Source organism: Gorilla gorilla, chromosome 3, assembly GCF_029281585.2.
Source record: "Gorilla gorilla gorilla isolate KB3781 chromosome 3, NHGRI_mGorGor1-v2.1_pri, whole genome shotgun sequence".
In the NCBI taxonomy this organism is placed as follows: Eukaryota; Metazoa; Chordata; class Mammalia; order Primates; family Hominidae; genus Gorilla; species Gorilla gorilla.
Genome location: NC_073227.2, coordinates 176,981,599 through 176,995,431, shown reverse-complemented (window position 1 = coordinate 176,995,431; position 13,833 = coordinate 176,981,599). Strand labels below are relative to the sequence as shown.

The window sequence follows — 13,833 nt, the reverse complement described above, 5'->3', positions numbered from 1 at the left end:
ATTTCTGAAGATAAACCTTCCTTGCTGTGTACTCTTACTAATTGCCATTGCCACCAACACAATAACTCAGGGATACTTCCCAGTAGCTGTAATAACAGCTCAGGGATACTTCCCAGTAGCTGTATCACAGATACCAAGCTTTCTGTACAATAGCAGATGGAAGGCTGGAGAAGGTAAACATGAGCACTAAAGGCTCAAATGGTTCAAGAAAAAAAAAAGTGAAAAAGTAAAATGAAAATGGATACATTTACCAACAGTGTGGCCGAATCTCCTGGGTTCTCAAGCCTCATCTTGCAAGCTCTATCAGAAAATCTGCCCCCATCTTCACAGGATCATATACCTTTGAATCTGTGGGCCTTAAAAGTATAGTTAGTAGTCAGCTCAGCCATAACGTGACATATACATTCCAGAAAATCACCACCTATGCAGAATTGAGCAGTAGCATGACAGGGATTATGGGAGAAGTGAGGTTAGGTCATGCTACTTAGGAACTTAGTCAATGACATATTTTTTAAAAGACAGAAAACTAATAGACACAGTAGCACAGTTTTACACATGTTTACTGATTAAGAAATAGGTAAGTACTGCAATAAATATAGCAATTTACCTTGAAAAGAGACTCAAAGTGTGCTGAGGACATGGGAGTTGGCAGGGCAGCAGCTTGTGAGTTATTCTGAAGTGGTGGAAGGAGGTGCCTTTGAAATAGGAAGGAAAGTGGTAAGAGCAGATGTGGGTGGGTATGACCTATAATGCATGTAGTGAACCCACCTAGCTGGCAGACGTTTGAGGGGTGTGTGCATACTTTGCTGACCTTCCCTACCCGTCTACACTCCCAACTGTTGGCATAGGGAATGCCTGCCAAAGAGGCAAAGTCAAACCCCTAACCAGAGGGGATAGTCTCAGTTTGTCTGCAGTGGAAACCTCAACAGATCATTCAGCCTTCCCTTTTATGGAAAGTGTTTTGGTGCCAGCTGTTTCGCAGTCAATGTGTAGTTAGAATGATTTTTGCTTCTCAGAATCTATATTTATTTTTGTACGTTAAAGTTTTACCACCAAATCATTTGCTTTATTATTGGATTTGTAATAACATGTCAATTAGACATAAATCTAATCCTTTCAAAAATTGTCCACAGTGTATTGAAGAGGGAACTTTTAATTGGAGATCTTTAATTAAAGGAATATACGAGAGACTTTTTTTTTTTTTTTAAGCAGGAACTGCCCTTGTGGCTTGACTAAAGCTGGCTATAGGGGTGGTGTCAGCAGCCTGTTACCTTTTCTCTTTTTTGTTTTTTTGAGACGGAGTCTCACTCTGTCACCCAGGCTGGAGTGCAGTGATGCGATCTCGGCTCACTGCAACCTCCACCTCCCAGGTTCAAGCGATTCTCCTGCCTCAGCCTCCTTAGTAGCTGGGATTACAGGTGCGCACCACCATGCCTGGCTAATTTTTGTATTTTTAGTAGAAACGGGGTTTCACCATGTTGGTCAGGCTGGTCTTGAACTCCTGACCCTCATGATCTGCCTGCCTTGGCCTCCCAACGTGCTGGGATTACAGGCGTGAGCTGCCCTGTGTTCACCTTTGTCAAAGTTTGGAGACCCTGCTGTATAGTCACTTAGTGAGTGTTTTTACTATGCCATAGGCACTAGAGATAGAGATGTAACCTTTAAAAAAGCACTTAAAGCCATAAAGTTGCTCAAAACTTAACTCTGCAAAGATATCCAATTGTCATTCCTTTTTTTTTTTTGGTCTAACTCTGCCACACATGGCCCTCCGGTTATGTTAGTTTCATCCAGTCTCAAATCCTACTCTCTTCTGCCTTTTCTGTGGATCCTTCTTCCTTTTACGTGATCCTATGAGCCCTAATTTCATTCCCTCTGTCTCCTCTCTTTCTTTCGGACTAGTTCTTTTATTCTTTTGTTCTAGTTTGTTAAGTAAAAGCAAATTAAGAGATCCACTATCAGCATGATTGGCAGCCAATACTGGAGTAATGACTAATATGGTTTTATATCCTTAGGACATTTCATGTGCATCCACTATAAGCATACTTAATAGGGCATCTTTATAGCCTAAAAAGTAATTCATTAATATTTATTAATTCTCTTATCTCCATCAAATAATGAGCACGACATACATCTTTCCCCTCCTCACCCTTAGGATGGAAGTGGTGTATGACCATGGAAGCAGAGTGCCCTAAGAAAAGCAAGGGGGATGGAAGGATGGGGCGGGAGTCGGCACACACTCTCCAGCAGAAAAGCCACTTACAAAGAGAAGTCACATATTCAGTGAACTGAACAGTCTTTTAGAAGATCATCAGATAGCCCAAGTATTTCCTCAGTCTCTAAAAATTCACTTTTATCTTGCATTGCCAAATTTAGAATAGTAATAATGCTGACAACATGAACTAATAATTAAATGATGCTCAAAAGAGACTTTTGGTTTTCTCTTTTTTTCAGTTTAAAAATCTAGAGGATAGGCGTATTTATTTTGTAGGTTTCCAGAATCTGGAAACCTTACTTGATTTGATAACTTGTTACATTTAGAGATGTTGGTAAGTTGATTTAAACCCTAGAAATACCACCCCTTTTTCTGTTTTTAAACAGTGTGGAGGATGCTGGGCCTTCAGCGTGGTGGGAGCAGTGGAATCTGCTTATGCAATAAAGGGGAAGCCCCTGGAAGACCTAAGTGTCCAGCAGGTCATTGACTGTTCGTATAATAATTATGGCTGCAATGGAGGCTCTACTCTCAATGCTTTGAACTGGTTAAACAAGGTGACTAGTCTCTCAACCTCTTAAACTCTTTATTTCCTTTTTTGCTTGTTTACTCTGTGTTCAAAATTCAAACAGTTTGTTCACATATATTAGATAATGTTTCCACGTTCGGAAATGTAGATGATCAAAGCATGAAGTAATTAATCAGAATATTTAAAAATGAATCACTTCTAGGCAAAGCAGTTGTCAAGAAATCAAAAGGGGAAAAATCTGAAGTCTGTCTTCAGAGAAATATTTATATTTATTTCTTAACCTTTCTTAATATATACATGCTTTTTTGCAGATCCGAATATCTCATAATATTCCAGAAAGATGAGAATATATTTTTTTATTTTCATAGAATTTCTGAATGTTAAGGTTAAAAGGAACATTAGAGACTAATTGTTTAGCTCTTTTTTGTTGTTGTTTTTGTTGTTTTTGAGACAGAGTCTCACTCTGTCACCCAGGCTGGAGTACAGTGGCGCAATCTTGGCTCACTGCAACCTCCACCTCCCGGGTTCAAGTGATTCTGCTGCTTCAGCCTCCAGAGTAGCTGGGAACTATAGGTGCCCACCACCACACTTGGCTAATTTTTTTGATTTTTGTTTTTTTTTTGTTTTTGTTTTTGTTTTTTTAGTGGAGACATGGTTTCACCATATTGGCCAGGCTGATCTCGATCTCCTGACCTTGTGATCCACCCGCCTCAGCCTCCCAAAGTGCTGGGATTACAGGCGTGACCCACCGCACCCAGCCTGTAGCTCTTTTTATAGATGAAGAAATGAAGCCTGAGAAGTGAGATCATTTTGCCAGGTCAGTAGCTGAGCCGGAGTTGTACCTTCAGTCCCCAGCCTTTCACAGTAGGGCTTTGCTCAGTATACCCCAGTGTCCCTCAGTGTTCTTAGCACTTGCCCTGACAGTGTCCCAGATCCGATATCAACTGCATGAAATTTGCCAATGAGGGTGCTATTAGGTTCTGTAAAACATCATCAAACCAGAGTTCCCCAAACCTGAATTCTCTTCCATTATCCATTGGTTGCATTTTTAATCACGTATTCCAGGACCTGCTCTGTACACACTGTAGACGACAATGAATTATGAGTCTCCTCCCTTTCATTAGCCTAGCATTCAAAAAGGGAGGATTTTGTACAGATAACTATGAAGTATTTGACACATGCTATATGAATGGCATAAAAGCGAAGTGATAGAAAGAATGCTTGGCCTAACTGTTGCCTGTGTATAAACCACTGGATGGAATCTGAAAGACTTGGCGGAACCAGAAGCACTGGGAGGAAAGTGAGCTGCCCTATAGCACCGTCAGGAGAAAGATGACAAGGCTGTTATTAGATCCATGGAGGATCTACAAAAGGATGCTGTAAGATAAAGAGAAGTAAGGGAGAAGGAGAGATATTGACTCCAAATGTCTAGACTATCCAGAACAAGCACCTAAAGATTTAATTTATAATATTTAAAACCCAAAGTATTGGCTGGGCACAATGCCTCACACCTGTAATCCCAGTATTTTGGGAAGCCAAGGCAGGTGGATTTCTTGAGTCCAGGAGTTTAAGACCAGCCTGGGCAACAGAGTGAGACCCCATCTTTACAAAAAATACAAAAAATTAGCCTGGCGTGGTGGCTCATACCTGTAGTCACAGCTACTGGGGAGACGGAGGTGGGATGATCACTGGTGCCCAGGAGGTGGAGGTTGCAGTGAGACGAGATCGAGCCACTGCACTCCAGCCTGAGCAACCAAACAAGACTCTGTCTCAAAAAAGAAAAAGAAAAAAAAAAGAACGCAAAGTATATCCACATGATGAAGGTGTGTGAAATTGAACCTGTTTTGACACAGTGAAGTAAGTTCTATTTGATTTATAAAACAATTGACAGTAAACATGTTCAGTGATTGTTTTCTTTTAGATGCAAGTAAAACTGGTGAAAGATTCAGAATATCCTTTTAAAGCACAAAATGGTCTGTGCCATTACTTTTCTGGTTCACATTCTGGATTTTCAATCAAAGGTTATTCTGCACATGACTTCAGGTAAAGATCTTATTGTATTATGTTTTTCTTTATATATTTTTAATTTATGATCTATTGGCTGGTTAATAATTTGATTGAAGGCATCACTGCATACTCTTAATCCTTGTAAAACCTACTTTTTACTAGAAAGAGTAGCAATTACAATGAAATGTTGTAAATGTTGTTTCTTAATTATAATCTACTTATTTTTCCAAGTGTCTTTATGATAGAAATGAAAAATTTTAATTCTGTTTAAGGTACAATTTATATGTATATTTATTTGTTATATTTTATATTTTATTATACTTGCAAATTATTAGCGCATAATTTATATTTATATATACCACCTTCATCTTATCAAATTTAGGTGTTATATTACCATTAGCATATTTCAATCTTAATGGTGAGTCCATCCAGAATTGCTTTGTACAGACTGTGCAGCTAATATCGCGTAGGCTACACATCAGGAAGCATATTTTGAACACCTTCTACGTTCTTTGCATTTTTCAAGACATCAGCCATTTGAAAAATATAACACAAAACTTCAGATTAGAAAAAAGAGGGAAGTGTATACTACTGAAAATAAATTATGTAGCATACACTATAAGCATGATGGGAATGTAGGGATAGATAAAGACAGGCTGAGGAAAAGGACTTGTGTTGGAATTGAAGGGCAGGATAACTTTGGATAGTTTTGGGGAAAACAATCATTAAAAATGCTTTAAAAACACATGAAAAACACAGAGCTGGCTGGAGACTCATCATGACCATTTGATAGAGTGCGAAATAGGTGTTCATGGGTGAAAAGGACAAAGGGAGACCCAACCAACTCCTGGCTTCATTAAGAAAATATATGATGGGAACTTTGCAGTCTTTTGAAACAGAGAAAACAGGAACTAAATTAAATTTGGATAAGGTAACAGAATCCCCTATGACTTAGTGGTCCTGAATATAAAATAATCCCTTGATCCAGATGGTATCTACCCATGGGATCTGAAAGAAATCAAGGGTGAAATTGCATCCTTGAACAAAATGTACCCGTTTAAATGAGCATAAGTGTGCCAGAGAACTGGCAGTTTGTCAACACAGCTCTGGTCTGCAACAAGGGTCCTCAGGGTGACACTAGGAACCATATACCAGACAGCCTTAATTCCACAGCTGGCAGGCTATGTGGGATTTATAATAAAATGTGCAGGGTCACTGAGTACCGTGGTCAACATCTCATTTGGGGGTAAAGGTAATGTGCTTTCTAAAATCAGAAAGTATGCCCTATAAACTGTGACTTCCTTGAGAGTATAAGGGAAGGATGTGTAAAAGAAAAAACTAGATTTACAAAATATCATTAAAAGGGATTAAGGGAATCCCTTATCATGGTAGGAAATTGAAAAAAAAATTAAGAAGCAAAAGAATAATAGGCATTAGTCTGAATTAAGGGAAAGAGAGAATGCAGGAGTTGTTGGCATTGGGCCTTTGATTAGGAAGGAAGAGGTCCCAATCAAAATCTCTTGTTTATATTGAAGATTAAACTCTAACAGTGCAATGCTAAACTGATAGCATTTGACTGCAAGAAGATCTTTCTTTGATTTATTTATTCATTCAAATATTTACTGACTTTTTTTTAAGTTCTGGGGATTTGGCAGAGAACAAAACAGACAAAAACCTTGCCCTCATTAGTAATTGAGACAGTCACAAAAAATAAAAATACATGTGGCATCTTAGCTGTAATAATTAACAAAGAGAACAAATGAAAACAGTGGGAGGAAGAGAAAAGATCTGGTAGTAGGGGGAGTGTACAATTTGAGAAAGGGTTGCCTGGCAGGGCCTCACTCACTGAAAAGGTTATGTTCAAGTGAAGACTTGGAGAAGTGCGTGGACTTAACCACGCAGATATCTGGGGGAACATGGTTCCAAGCAGAGAGGCTGTAAATGCAAAGATCGTGAGACAAAAACATGTCTGGCATGTTAGAACAATGATGAAGCCACTGTGGCTGTAGTGTGGAGAAGAAAGACAAGACTAGTAGGAGATGAGGTCATACTGTCCCTGTATTAGTCTGCTTTCGTGCTGCTGATAAAGACATACTCAAGACTGGAAAGAAAAAGAGGTTTAATTGGACTTACAGTTCCACATGGCTAAGGAGGCTTCAGAATCATGGCAGGAGGTAAAAGGCACTACTTACGTGGCGGCAGCAAGAGAAAATGAGGAAGAAGCAAAAGCGTAACCCCCGATAAACCCATCAGATCTTGTGAGACTTATTCACTATCACAAGAATAGCATGGGAAAGACCAGCCCCCATGAATTCAATTACCTCCCCCTGGGTCCCTCCACAACATGTGGGAATTCTGGGAGATACAATTCAAGTTGAGACTTCGGTGGGGACACACCCAAACCATATCATTCCATCCCTGGCCCCTCCAAATCTCATGTCCTCACATTTCAAAACCAGTCATGCCTTGCCAACAGTCCCCCAAAGTCTTAACTCATTTCAGCATTAACCCAAAAGTCCACAGTCCAAAGTCTCAGCTGAGAGACGGCAAGTCCCTTCCGCCTATGAGCCTGTAAAATCAAAAGCAAGCTAATTACTTCCTAGATGCAGTAGGGATACAGGTATTGGGTAAATACAGCCATTCCAAATGGGAGAAATTGGCCAAAACAAAGGAGTTAGAGGGCCCATGGAACTCCAAAATCCAGTGGGCAGTCAAATTTTAAAGTTCCACAGTGATCTCCTTTGACTCCAGATCTCACATCCAAGTCATGCTGATGCAAGATGTGGGTTCTTATGGTCTTAAGCACCTCTGCCTCTGTGCTTTGCAGGGTACAGCCTCCCTCCTGGCTGCTTTCATGGTCTGGCATTGAGTGTCTGTGGCTTTTCCAGGTGCATAGTGCAAGCTGTCAGTGGATCTACCATTCTGGGGTCTGGAGGACAGTGGCCCTCTTCTCGCAGCTCCTGTGGGACTCTGTGTGGAGTCTCCAACCCCACATTTTTCTTCTGCACTGTGCTAGCAGAGGTTTTCCATGAGGGCCCCGCTCCTGCAGCAAACTTTTGCCTGGGCATCCAGGCATCTCCGTACATCTTCTGAAATCTAGGTGGAGGTTCCCCAATCTCAATTCTTGTCTTCTGTGTACCCACAGGCTCAACCCCAAATGGAAGCTGCCAAGGCCACAGCCTGAGCTCTATGTTGGCCCCTTTGAGCCATGGCTGGAGCATCTGAGACACAGGGCACTAAGTCCCTAGGCTGCACACAGCACGAGGACCCTGGGCCTATCCCACGAAACCACTTTTTCCTTCTGGGCCTCCGGGCCTGTGATGGGAGGGGCTGCCATGAAGGTGTCTGACATAACCTGAAGACATTTTCCCCATGGTGTTGGGGATTAACATTAGGCTCCTTGCTACTTACGCAAATTTCTGCAGCTGCCTTCAATGTCTCCTCAAAAAATGGGTTTTTCTTTTCTACTGCATCATCAGGCTGCAAATTTTCTGAACTTTTATGCTCTTTATGTCTCCCTTTTAAAATGGAATGCTTTTAACAGCACCCAAGTCACCTTTTGAATGCTTTGCTGCTTAGAAATTTCTTCCACCAGATACCCTAAATCATCTCTCTCAAGTTCAAAGTTCCACAAATCTCTAGGGCAGTGGCAAAATGCTGCCAGTCTGGTTGCTAAAACATAACAAGAGTCACCTTTGCTCCATTTCCCACAAGTTTCTCATCTCCATCTGAAACCACCTCAGCCTGGACCTAATTATTGTTCATATCACTATTGGCATTTTGGTGAAAGCCATTCGACAAGTCTCTAGGAAGTTCCAAACTTTCCCACATTTTCCTTTCTTCTTCTGAGCCCTTGAAACTGTTCCAACTGTCTGCCTATTACCCAGTTCCAAAGTCACTTCCACATTTTCAGGTATCTTTTCAGCAGTGCGCCAATCTACTACTAGTACCAATTTACTATGAGTCCATTTTCATGCTGCTGATAAAGACATACCCGAGACTGGGAAGAGAAAGGTTTAATTGGACTTACAGTTCCACATGGCTAGGGAGGCCTCAGAATCATGGCGGGAGGAGAAAGGCACTTCTTACATGGCAGCTACAAGAGAAATTGAGGAAGAAGGAGAAGTGGAAACCCCTGATAAAATCATCAGATCTCATGAGACTTATTCACTATCACAAGAATAGCACTGGAAAGACTGGCCCCCATGATTCAATTACCTCCCCCTGGGTTCCTCCCACAACACATGGGAATTCTGGGAGACACAATTCAATTTGAGACTTGGATGGGGACACAGCCAAACCATATCAGTCACCAAGCAGTGGCCTTAGAGCAGGGTGTTAGGAGAATCGCCTTGGAGATGAGAGATGAGGGGTATGTATAGATTAGTACCCCTAACGGAGGATAAAGCCCTACGCAGTTTTTTATTGGAAAGGAGATAAGAGAGAAGACAGTCTAGGAGGATTCCCGGCCTTTTGATCTGAATGACTGAAAAATAGAATTACCATTAATGAAACTTGAAAGTCTAAGACAGGAACAGATTTAGAAGGAAACAGTAAGAGTTCAGTTGGAACACCTAGGAAGTGATCCCAGGAAAGACTGGTATTGGGGTGGGGAAATGAGAGAACCGGGGCAGCAGGGTTTCTTGATTAAACCAGTTAGTGCTGTGGCTAACCTCATGCTTAGTCCTGCTGGGGAACTCTGGCAGCCAGGGTAAAATGTACACTTCAGTGCCATCCCACCCAAATTGATGATTGTCGTCTTCCCTGATTCATTAGTTGAGGGTGCAGCTGGGGATGGAGATGGGGACTGGGCTTGCTTTCCTGGCTCTAGGAGGAAAAGGGCTCAGGGAAAGAACTGCAGGATCTCATTGTTGCAAGTTGGGTGAGTGTGCATTGCAGTGGTGACAGCCTTAGGATGTGTGAAGGTCTTCCAAAGCATTTGCTATAACTGGGCACGAGACCTGGTCCTTTGTACTTCAATAATATTATTTCCATGTATGGTGGATGCCTGAGACTCAGGCAGGGCCATATAGCCAGTAAACTGTGGAGTCGGATTAGAACTCGTATCTGTTCAACTCCAAAGCTTGTGCTTTTACTCCCAACACTATTGGTAACGTCATGTGGTCTTAGGTTTTCACCCAAACGCTCCTTAAAACATTGTACAGAACCTGAAAACATCTAAGAAGGGAAAAAAATCATCTAAAATATAAAAACATAACCTAATTTTAAAGCAAAATGACCATTCCCACCCAGGGTTCTTCATGAATTTTTGTTTATCAGACCCCAGAAATTTCAGGACTCAAACTAGAATATGAGAATGACTGTGTAAATAAACAAAAACTGTAGGAACCTACTACATATAACAGTAGTCAGAAAAATTCAGACACAGTATAACACACTGAATTCTAGGGAAGATGAGATGAAAATCCACATTATGAAGCGTCAGTAACAGGTCAGACTTGCCTTCATCGCCACATCTTGATGACAATAAAATTTAGGAAAATTATTTGAACTATTATTATTATTCCATTCATTATAATAATAATGAATAATAATTATAATTCATTAATCAATGAATAATAATTATAATAATTCATTATAATAATAATGAATTATTATTTCCAAAATGGTAGGTTTTGGAAATCTGTGAAATGAATAGTAAGCTCATGGAATCAATGTTTGATAATAAAGCCATTATAACAATGTACATGTTGATAGTAGTTCTATATTGGGTTAATAATGGAAATTAAAATGCTGTCTGGAGCATTATTTGAACTCTCTAAAAGCTGACATCTTTCTGAAAGACAAATGATAGCAATGCCACTCAATTCTGGGGCTAAATGGAACATTTGCCTCTGCTTATGACTGAGGCTTGTCCTTCTATTTCTTACTTCTAATCTTTGATACCTTTTTTCAGCTCTGGCCCAAATCAGGGATTATTACTAAATTGTTTCTTTGATTCTGCAATGTCAGTTACCCTTTGCATTCTAAAAATATTCCTTCTTCTTGATCTTTCTGCTTTTCTCCTGGTATCCCTGAAACTGGATCTTTGATGAGATGAACTTCCAGTAATCCTTCGTTTTCTTAAATTGATGGAGACGGCTGTGTTCTGGTTGATAGGAAGATTATTATATATATCATGTTTAAATCATGAACTATGCTAAGAATTTTGATACCATAAGATATACTTTATACACTAAATCCTATGGGGAACAAAATTAGTTATTAGATAAGTTAGAAATGAGGGAAATAAATAATCCTTATTGTAAACTTGGAGTGAAACTTACGTGCTGGGCATGCTACATAATTTATGTCTTGCAAAATTGTATGCCATAATTTTATCCTTGTATTGATTCTGCATGGTAGGTTGAATGGCTGCAGTGTATAGTTGGAATTTGAACCCAGGTGTGGGATAATTAAAAACCTATAACCTATCATGATGCCTTTTAAAAATTTTACAATTTTGCCTGTCTCAGGATAATCTGTTAATATGAACTGTTTTACAGTAGCAAAAATTAGAAATATCTACTTATAGATCTCAAAAAGCAGATATTCATGTTAATAGGTAACATGAATAAATGTATAAAATGAATATATAGTTTCTATTTCAATCAATTCCATTATTATGCAGTCAACTTTTTGCTCCTCTGTGGACAAAATATTCCCTCTCTAGAAACTGGTCTCCAGCTGGTCGTCATGAAAGATTATTTACTTACTTATTAGTGGATTATTACCACTAATCCACCCATGGCTTGCTATAGCAGTAAACTATCAAATGTTATCTTAATAGTTTGAACTATTAGGAACTTGGTTTCAGTATCCTTCACCCACAAAGCTGACCTTTGAAAAGAGTAAATAATGATTTCATCACTCACTTGTAAGACCAATGAAGGACAAATGTTGTATAATATGAGACTTTATGTCCATGTGTGAAAACAATAATTGTGTATTTTGCAGTCTTCACAGTTGAACACCTAGTTCTCCAAGCATCCTAACATTTCTTCTCTTTTTAAAATATTTGCTTAACATTGCTTCTATTGTATAATTATATTAGCCACTTTTGAGTAGCCCTTCCCTATAATTTCTATATTTGACAATGACTAACATAAGTTAGTCTCTTGATTCTCATGGTGTGGCAGAGATGGCAAGGTATCTCCAAATATCTAGTCTTTCCACTTTCCTTAATAAAAGAAGCCCTATGTCTTAACTAATTTTCCAGCCAGCTACAGAACTCATTCCCCATCTTCCTTTAAGCTAGACTTAGCCATATGACTGAGTTCTGGCCAATGAGATCCGTGAAGATATATGTGGAAGTGTTGCGGGTTATTTCTGGGAAGTCTTCTCAACAGAGATGTACCACTTCTCGTTTCTACTTCCTGCTGTCTTAAATATGTGTTAAATGGCTGGAGTCCCAGCAGCCACCTTGGACCATGAATGGACCCTGAAAATGGAAACTTTTGAATAGCAGGGCAATGATAGAGAAAGAGCTTGGGTTCCTGATATCCTAAAACCCTACCCCAGCCATAGACTACCAGTCTCTCAGACTTAGCTTCCATTGTTTAGGTCCTTTGTAACTGCAACCAAACCTACTCAGAATCATACACAGATTATATAGATCATTGTTATTTTTACCTTAAAAACTAAATTTTCTAACCAAATATTTCCTCTTTTGGTAGTAACCAAGAAGATGAAATGGCAAAAGCACTTCTTACCTTTGGCCCTTTGGTAGTCATAGTAGATGCAGTGAGCTGGCAAGATTATCTGGGAGGCATTATACAGCATCACTGCTCTAGTGGAGAAGCAAATCATGCAGTTCTCATAACTGGGTTTGATAAAACAGGTAAGTGCTGATAAGACTCAGTTGACTGCTTTCCAGCATGGACACTGACTGCAAAATGATCACCATCCTGTAGAACATTGAAATTTGGTTCTGCTATGATTAAGTCCTCATAAGACCTTCACAACTTCTCAACAATCTTATAGGAGTAAATGTGCCGAGACCAGCTCAGTCGTGGAGACCCTAACCCAGCAGCACTAGAGGAATTAAAGACACACACACAGAAATATAGAGTGTGGAGTGGGAAATCAGGGGTCTCACAGCCTTCAGAGCTGAGAGCCCCAAACAGAGCTTTATCCACATATTTATTGACAGCAAGCCAGGGATAAGCATTGTTTCTATAGATTATAGATTGACTAAAAGTATTCCTTATGGGAAATAAAGGGATAGGCCGAAATAAAGGGATAAGTCTGACTAGTTGTCTGCAGCAGGAGCATGTCCTTAAGGCACAAGATTGCTGATGTTATTGTTTGTGGCTTAAGAATGCCTTTAAGCAGTTTTCTGCCCAGGGTTCGGCCAGGTGTTCCTTGCCCTAATTCTGGTAAACCCACAACCTTGCAGCGTGGGCATCATGGCCATCACGAACATGTCACAGTGCTGCAGAGATTTTGTTTATGGCCAGTTTTGGGGCCAGTTTATGGCCGGATTTGGGGGGCCTGTTCCCAATGTAAATGTCTTGTCAGATTCCGCCTGTCAATTTTTGAGTGGATATCCTGTTAAAATGATGATAATTTTTGTTGATATAAAACTGTATCGGGAATATTTAGAATAATTGTTGGGAAAAGGTAAGTGCATATTATTTTATCATACATATCTAAAAGTTCTTTTTTCTTTTTCTGATTCCTTGGAAATTAGTGTTTGTTTTCATTTTATGCAGTCCCTGTATAAAGGGAAGTGAATTCAAACATATATTTCTACTGATTGTAGAGTGTCCGTAAGTACTGCTCAGGTTTACTTAGTTAAAATAAAGTAGTTTAAGTTACCATTAAATTACATTTTTAATCTTCTTCTCAGAGCTACTATCCTTAGCAAGAATCCAACTTAAAATAAAGAAACTTAAACATTCATAACAAATTTGAGTTTTCAGGATTTGTTACTATTTATGTTTCACTGTAGGAAGCACTCCATATTGGATTGTGCGGAATTCCTGGGGAAGTTCATGGGGAGTAGATGGTTATGCCCATGTCAAAATGGGAAGTAATGTTTGTGGTAAGTCATCAGTTTGTGTTTAAAACCTCAATATAAATATTA

At 39.6% G+C, this 13,833-nt stretch overlaps 1 protein-coding gene across 1 annotated transcript in view; it reads left to right on the top strand.

Moving 5' to 3' along the window:
- CTSO (cathepsin O) overlaps positions 1-13,833 on the top strand; it is a 32,465-nt gene that overhangs the window by 11,922 nt on the left and 6,710 nt on the right. Inside the window, exons 4-7 of the mRNA XM_004040552.5 lie at positions 2,599-2,766; positions 4,660-4,781; positions 12,422-12,585; positions 13,699-13,791. Of these exons, the coding sequence (XP_004040600.3) occupies positions 2,599-2,766; positions 4,660-4,781; positions 12,422-12,585; positions 13,699-13,791 (547 nt within the window). The remainder of the gene's footprint in view (positions 1-2,598; positions 2,767-4,659; positions 4,782-12,421; positions 12,586-13,698; positions 13,792-13,833) is intronic.